Genomic DNA, 8,578 nt, shown 5'->3' with positions numbered 1-8,578 from the left:
GCACTTCTAGAAGGTGAAACAAGTTATTCTGTGAGCTATCTACAGACCTGAATAAATGCATTGAGCTTACAAGATCTTGAGTGGATTCTTTTGCTTGCAGCCAAGAACAACTCACATTTTCATAGTTAACATTTCTTTTAATTATGTTTGTGGTTTTTCAGTTTTACAGAAGTATTTTCTTCTTCAACTGTTTTCCTACACTGAGGCAGTGTCCCTCATATATAACTAAATGCTACTAAAAAAATCAAACTACCACGGCAGTTGCTTTTAGATATACCTGTGATTTTATTACAAAACCATTCTTTTGGCATTAGTTGGTTACAGTGATAGCTACATACTGTGAGTGTGGCACGGGACAACCAGTCTCCCAACTTACTGAGGCCAACTTCAGTTACCCCAACTCTACTACAGCCAAGGACCCTGCACTCATTACAGATGCAAAGCGAGTAGATTAAATGTTGGTAAGACTACAAAAGTAGTGGTTCCTTTATGGGACTTTTTAATTCCCCCTCCCTCCTATTACTTCGCTTTAGAAGAATCGAATTTCTCAGAGCGAGTCTGAATAGCAGCAGCACCCAAGGAACATCACACTTAGTTCTTGTTAAAAAGCAACACCTGTGTGATTCATCTTTTACACCACAGGTAAGGGAATGCTCACTTTAGCTTTAAACTCCTGTTCAGAGTCCCTTGAAAAAATAAAAGCATTCCATCAAGTTCTTCCAGATGGCGTTATTGCTGTGCATTTGTTGGTAGGTCACTTTCTCTGTGTTTGCTTTGAAGAGATCTTCCAATATATCTCCAATATTCCTTTCTTATGGTGTCCTTTTCTTTAGCTAGGATCTCACATAACTGAAAACAGAACAAATTTATTGAAGTAAATGTGTGATTCAATCTCAAGGGCACAGGCCTTTGCAACAACATAGTTTAGCTCAGATCATGTTCATAGGGACACACTGGTAGCTAACCACTGTGTTCTCCAGATGATGGGAAGAGCCCACAGCAAGCAAACTGAAAGGGGGTGTGAACCCCAGTGGCACTGGGCAGACCAACTCTGAGGTGCTCAAAAGCAAAGCTCTAAGTCCTACCAGCTTACCTCTAATGCTTTATTAAGAATGTCTTCCTTGTTGTCACACTGGTTTTCTAGCATGTCTTCATAGACATCCACAAGAAAGGCAATTAGGTAGGGAGAACTATGACTTGGTTGTAAATCAAGTAATTGACTTAGTAAGTTGGGGTATTTGGAAAGACCACGATCCTGCAAAATCCTAAAAATAAAATTCAATTTTGAGAGAAAGAACAGTAAAAAGAACAAGAGAAGTACACCTTGAAACACAAAGCAGAAAAGACTAATTTTGAATGAATGAGTATGAAACAAAATGAAACTTAAATTATGTGCGCTTTATCATGGATCATTAAAAAATGAGTAAAATTAGTTTAAAAAAATCATGAAGGTTAAAAGTAATAATTTGTAACAAACTGTGTAACACAAAATTACAGCAGAAAATAAATCAGATTCTCTCTCCCTCTCTCTCTCTCTGCCCCCTCCCTCTTCCTTTCTGAACCCAGGTTTTTTGCATTGAGCTACATCCCCAAGCCTTTTATAACTTTTTTTTTTTTTTTAATTTGAGACGAAGTCTTGCCAAATTGCCTGGGCTGGGCTCAAACTTGTGATCACTGGTGCCCCTGCCTCTCAGAGTGCTGGGATTGTGGGCAGGCACCACCAGGATCAGCGTAAATCATCTTCTTTTTATTTATTTTTTTTTTTGAGACAGGGTCTTGCTATGCAGTTCAGGCTGGCCTTGAACTCACTTTGTAGCCCAGACTGGTCTTGAACTCACAACCATCCTCCTGCCTCAGCCTCCCAAGTGCTGCGATTACAGGCGTGTGCCACCATGCCCAGCAAATCATCCTCTTTTTAAACCTGTTTCTTTAAAGGCCTAAGTTCAACAAGGGGAGCCTGACTATGTCAGTGGCCAGGCAATCACAACTTTGTGTTTAAGCTCTAAGACTTGTAACTAAAGTCTCTCTCGACAGCCTGCTTCATTGTATTGCTGAGCTGGGCAGAACCTGAATGTGTATATTCCATTCTCTGGCATACACACCAGAGGGTTCACAAATACAATTAAGAATGTATTATTGTTCACTCATATGCTGTTCTAAAAACTGTGCTGGTATGTGCTTGGCAAGTGGAAAGTGGTAGACACAGGGCACAGTTCTTGGGAACTATCATAATAACCCTGTTACGGCCTTGCTTAGATCCGGAAACATGAAAATTCTTTAGTATCCTTTTAAATCTGACTATGGAACACATTCCATGATGCATGTATTAGCAGCTTATTTGTTTTTTGTTATAAAACCACAAAACAACCTCTTACCCTTTCAAGTAATTCCATGCACTTTCATTATGTGGTACAAGTTTTATCATTTCCAGAGTGTACCTGTAAGAAAAAAATCCCCAGATAAGTATGTGTATAATCTTCAAGGTCCAATGCAATGACTAGATATAGTTTTAAAAAGACTGTAGCACAGCCTGGACACCTGTTTCCCCTTTTATCTGTCTCCACGTTCTCTTCTCAGCAGATTACGGTACCTCTCCAGCTCATATCCAAACTAGAGAACCCTTAAGTCTGCAGCTGGTCGTGCCTTATTTACATACTTCTGCGCTCTTCTACTTCTTGGGTGAATTCTCGGGAAGGATACTTAACTAACCTAATGCTTCAATGCACCCAAGTGTGGTGGCCCACGCCTGTAATCCCAGGACTCAGGAGGCTGAGGCAGAAGGATCATTGTAATTTCTAGGCCAGCCTGAGCTACATACTGAGTTCAAGGCCAGCTTGAGACACACAGTAAGACCCTGCTTAAAAAAATAAAGTAACGTAAAATAAAATAAAATAAAATAAAAAACAAGCTCTAATTCACAATAAGAAGTGAGTATGGAATATTTTTCCTTCTGTAGAAATGTCAGCTAAAACAGGGAGCCTTTCCTTTTTCTGTAAAGGAAACTTGGAGAACAAGTCAACCATGCATGATAAAGCCTTAGTCACTGAAAAAAAGCCGTAATAAAAATCAGACTGGAAATCATACAAAAATAAAAATAAAAAAAACACTAGTATATATTAAAAAAACCACTAGTGTGTATTTCTTATATTCTAAAACAACATTACTAGTAAACTATAATGTGATTCCCAGTCAAAGTGGACCCTCCTCTGTATTTTCTCTTTTCCTTCACCCAATTAGTAAATATAATTGAGAGCCCATTGCAATAAATTCTAAGTAAATTACAGAACTCTGCTCCACTCTATACTTGCCTAGCTGAGTAAACTGCTGACTAAAGTTAACAGTCCTGGTCTCATAGGACTGTTAAAATCAGATTTTTTTTCATACAGAGTAATAATAAGCTCATCAATATTATGAAGAGATTTTGCCAACTTGTTTCACATGACTGAATGTTTTGAGTTCTTCATAAAACTACATTTAGTTGCTGGTCTAGCTAGCCTCTGTAGATTATTAACTCCTTTTTGCCAGTACCTAAAACTGTATTTACATTCATGTGCACTGAAGTATCAACCATTTTCATGGATAAAACATAGACTTCAATGTCAGACTACCTGGTTGCAAATCCTAAATGCACCAATTATCTAAGTGCTCTGAAACCAACTACAGAATTACCTGAAATCTCAAGTTCTTTGAGTATCTCTGAGCGTTACAAGAATTAAATTGGAATTCCTGGTATATAGTAAATATTATTAATCCAGATTGAGTATCTTTTATCTGAAAATGTAAAATGCTCCAAAATCTGAAACTTTTACTCTGACACGATGCCCCAAATGGAAAACTCCACACTTGACCCATCATGGGACAAAAACTATCACCAGAGCCACACATGCAAGACAGGTGCCTCGACACTAGCAAAGTTACAGCAGGGTGACGACAACAATGCACCCTAAAATCAGCTCTTCCAACAGCAGTAAAACAACTGTACCTAATCAGGCCTCTAAAACAATATACATATTTAAATTCTGAAACAGACATTGAGACAAAATAGCTAAGGTCAGAAAAAAAATGAATATTGCTAAGCATGGTGGGACATGCCTGTAATCCTAGCACTCTAGGAGGCTGAGGCAGAAAACTCAGAAGTTAAACCCCAGCCTGGGCAACTTAGTGAGACCCTGTCTCAAAGAAAAACCAAAAAACAATTTTTAATATTATGCATACCATACAGAAATTCACACCAGTTCAAAAATTTCTAGTTCCTAGAACAGCTTTTGTTGGTGTCTCTCAACCAGGGGTGATTCTGTTCCAAAAGGGACATTTAGCAAGGTATAGAAAATTTTTAGCAGTACTGGGAACCTAGCCCTTTTCTTTTTTCCACTTCTGTTCTCTTCTATTTTGTTCTATTTTGAGACAGGATCTCATTAAATTGTTGCCAAGGGCAGTGCTTGAAATTGTGATCCTCCTGCCTCAGCCTCCCAGGGTCCTAGAAGTAGAGGTGTGTGCCACCATGCTGGCTTTCTAAGATTTCTTTTTAAACGCACAAATGCTGTTAAACACTCTACAGGACACACAACAGTTCCCACAACAACTTCCCCAACCCAATTCTACACTACAGACACTGGCACTTGGGAACTATTACCTAAAATGCAACAGGATTTAATGAGACAAATTTAAAATAAGACTTCCTAGACACTAAGAAATCTGTTTTGTTTTTAATTTTGTTTTTTGAAAAAGGGTCTCCCTTTGTAGTTCAGGCTGGCCTTGAACTCATGGTGATGCTCCTACCTCAGCCTCACGAGTGTTGAGATTACAGGGGTGCACCACCACACCCAGCATGAAATCTACTTTCTTTTGAACCCCTGGTAGCAACAATATTTTAAGAAACTTTGACAGCACAATGTAAGGGTATGCCCTATTATTTGTAAATTTATCATTCTATGTTTCATCTCTGTAATCTGTCCTATTTTAGTTCAACTGGGAGGATCTGGGTTAGTCTTGATCTCTGCTATAGCCCCAATGCCCGAGGGATGGTAGGCATGAAAATTTTTAATGAGTGGGCAACAGAAGGACAATACTAACTGGACTTCTCTCTCTAATACAGCATGACCATTGTAGCCAGTAGTGTTAGAAATGACGAAGTATCTTTGGTTCCACGCAGAGTTATTTCTCACATCCTCTTTGAGAAGTTGGTCTACATACTGCAATTCATTATCCCAAAGTCTAAATTCCTAAAAGAAAGTTTAAAAGAAAAATTCAGTCAGAAATGTCTTATTTAAGAGCAATAATAATAAATAAAACATCAGCAAAGCTAAGAAGGTTCAACTGAAGACAAAAGAATTATCACTTATTTGGAAAGAAGAGATAGCTGTAGGTTAGGAAAAAAAGAGGATAAGACACACACAGAAGATATATATGGAAAGCAGGAACGTCATCAAAGAAAATTTAAAGTAAATGCAATTCAAAAAATACAACAGATATTATAAAATGGGAAGAAACTTCAAAAGAAAAGAGAAACTGGTTTAGGGGAACCGGAAAAAAGAAGGAAGCAAAGAGCAAAAGAAAAATATATATATAAGTGATATTTAAGGTAGTTATACTACTAATTTCTCTCAGTTCATTGAAAAGATAGATCTATGCTAATATTGTTTGGACAATTAAATGCTGATATCTCATACTAACTAATTAAAAATAACAATATGCAATGTATTAACCATTGTTACTCTATCATATTGTTTTGGAATTTGTTTTTTGTTTCTTTTTCTTTAAAATAAAATAAAATGTTCTGTGTACCCTTCACTTAGTTTTCCCCAATGGAATTATCTTACTAATGGAAGCCCAACCCCCAAATGGAAAATTACACTGGTATATTATTCTTAACAAAACACAGACCTCATTCAGATTTTATGTGTATTCATTTGAGTGATGTGGTGGGAGGCTGAGGTGGTGGTATGGGTGAATTCAGTTCCAGGAATTCTCCCCCATACATAGTATAAGCACCACTACAATCAAGATATAGAACTGTTGCCTTGCACACAGAAGCTGCCCCATGCTATCCTTTTGTAGTTATCCCTCCCCATTCCCTAATTCTATTAGTCACTGTTCCCCGTATAATTTTAATACTTCTAAAATATTTAAATGAACGACACAAGGGTGAGACACTTGTAGATGATCTTTTCTCATTATTATGTATAATGAATGACCTTGAGATCCACTCAAGCGACCGAAGCAGAAATCCTGACCTTGCTGCAGCCATTCTGTTCTCTGCCACTGAACTCAGCTAAGCCATATGATCTGTTATTAAACTGAGACTTCTGTGAATGTGCTAAAAACAACCTGCTGCACATACAACTGTGCACATCACTATGCTCATCACACATACCCACTGTACCCTGGCCTTGAGCAAAAGCTTATCTCGTTCTTGTAACTTCTGTTCACCACCCAATAAATAAGACAAGCTCTCTGTAATCACCACCTCAGACTTCGGAGATTACTCCTTTGGCATCTGCCTAGCATCATTAAAATTACCTTTCTTCTTCTGGGGTTCCTGGCTACTGTTGACTCAATTTTTCCTCACAACAGTTTCCGGTGTGTTGGCCAGGAAACGAGAAAAGACAGCTATGGCCCTGCACGGCCCTAGCCCTGGGTCATGGAGACAGGTCTTCCCCGCTCCTCCCCAGCAGCACTTAGATGGGAGGAGTGGCCCACTGACTGACTTCTAAGGTCCCCTCCGCAGCCTCCGGGACACAGACTGGGACAAACCTCCTTCCATCACCAGCTCTAAAGGAGAACGAACCAAAACCATCCGGACTTCTGAGTCACAGTAAGGCCATCCTGGGTTTTTATGTTTTCCTGGTGGTCAGCCCACCTGACCCAAGGGTGGAAGAGGAGCCTGATCACCTCCCAGTCAGTTTGTTTTCTGGGTGGAGATGGAATGTTTTAACCTCTCAATGAATATGTGAGTGAATGTACGAGGTCCCTGGTGAATCTGGCTGCTTCAGATGGTTGTTTATATAGCTCTACAGCTGGTTCAGCTATGCAGTTGGAGCGGGCTTGTCTTGCGCTTCCTTGGTCTGTCGTATGGCTCAGTGGTGTCGTATGGCTCAAACCTCTGTAATGGGGGTCACTGACCTGGCCTGGAAAAATACAGGTGAGCCTATTGCTAAGACAGACCTTTGTTCCTGAAAAAGGAGCCGCCAGGCAAGCATCAGACTAGTTCTCTATCAAAAAGGGCACCCCACCTTTGTCTCTCTCACATCACGGAACAAGGGAAAACCACATACATGTAGGGAGTCAGAATGGGGTCTAATCAGTCAAAACTTACAAACCTGGAATGTATCCTAAAGCTTTTTTTTTTTTTAAAAGGCTTTTCTGATGACTACGGAGTGAAAAAGAAACTGGCGCTGTGCCTGAACAAGACTTCCTATGCCTGAACAAAGGCCCACGCTTCCTGAGAATTCCTTATCGACTGCCACAGCTGCTGCCAGTACCTACAGTCCCAGTTCCACTGGGCCAGCCTTCTTCCTCCCGCTCCCAGCTCGTCTACTTCCAGCCAACTGAACTGGTCCCGGCCACCAGTCCTTCTGCTGCCAGCCCTCCCCCAGTTCATCTGAAACAATGCCTGGGCTGCCTCTCTACCCCCAACTCTGGAGAATCCAGTCAGTCACTGCCTGTGTTCGGGCACCAAAGCCCTCCACCCAGAGCTTTCTGCTTTACAACTGCCTTTACATGCTTATCCTGCCTATCCTGGTCAGATAGCTTCATCTAATGCCCACTTGGAACGACTGTCAGCAACTCCTTCAACACTGAGAAGCGCCACCAAATTTTAACAGAAGCTGAGAACTGGTTGGAGGGAGAAGTCCCTGCTCTTACTGTCAACCCTGATAGATGGATAGCTTCAGCATTTCCAAAGGACTGCCCCTACCTGGGATTACAACACCCTAGAGGGAAACAAAGCAATCCACAGGTACCACCAAGTGCTTCTCAAAGGCATCATAGGGGCGGGGGGGCAAAAAGCCCATCAACATGTCAAAAGTTACTACTGTTACCCAGAAGCCTGATAAAAATCCCTTCAGAGTTTTATGAGAGACTTTGTAAAGCCTACAGGGTCTACACACAATTTGACCCCGAGGCCTCAGAAAATCTACAGATGGCAAGTGCACCCTAGATTGCACAAGAAGCAACTGGTTTCTGCAAGAAAATCCAGTCTAGTAGATGACCATGTCCTCTGGCCAAAGACCAATGTGCACGATGTAAGGACTATGGAGCTAGAAAAATGCCCTCCAAGACTAAAAAATAAGGATTCTCAGAAGCTTCAACCTGGATCTAATAACAACCTTTTCATCAGTCTGACTGGCTCTGAGTAGGCCAGATTGGGTTGAGTAGTACTCCATTGGTGTGTTCTGGTGTATTTCCTGGGTTACCAAGAGCCCACAGTCCACCGTCCATGTTGAGGGCCAACCTATAACTTTCCTGGCAGACAGTAGAACAGAATACTCTACAGTTACCCAACCTGTTGCTCCTCATTCAAAATGGTTACCATCACCAGGGGAAACTGGGCCTCTTGCCTCTCACCTGTTCTGCAGGC

The 8,578-nt window shown here is 40.7% G+C and overlaps 1 protein-coding gene across 1 annotated transcript in view; it reads right to left on the bottom strand.

Moving 5' to 3' along the window:
* Positions 1 to 261: 261 nt before the first annotated feature.
* The window catches only part of Fnta (farnesyltransferase, CAAX box, alpha), a 33,201-nt gene continuing 24,884 nt past the window's right edge, over positions 262 to 8,578 (bottom strand). Inside the window, exons 6-9 of the mRNA XM_005397076.2 lie at positions 5,074 to 5,222; positions 2,376 to 2,438; positions 1,094 to 1,265; positions 262 to 849 (exon numbers count right to left, since the gene is read on the bottom strand). Coding sequence (XP_005397133.1) covers positions 730 to 849; positions 1,094 to 1,265; positions 2,376 to 2,438; positions 5,074 to 5,222 — 504 coding nt within the window. The 3' untranslated portion in view covers positions 262 to 729. The remainder of the gene's footprint in view (positions 850 to 1,093; positions 1,266 to 2,375; positions 2,439 to 5,073; positions 5,223 to 8,578) is intronic.

The sequence above is a fragment of the Chinchilla lanigera genome, unplaced genomic scaffold (genome assembly GCF_000276665.1).
Source record: "Chinchilla lanigera isolate Chin_1 unplaced genomic scaffold, ChiLan1.0 scaffold00056, whole genome shotgun sequence".
Classification (NCBI taxonomy): Eukaryota; Metazoa; Chordata; class Mammalia; order Rodentia; family Chinchillidae; genus Chinchilla; species Chinchilla lanigera.
Note: the sequence above shows the minus strand (reverse complement) of the source record. Positions and strands in the feature narration are given on the sequence as shown.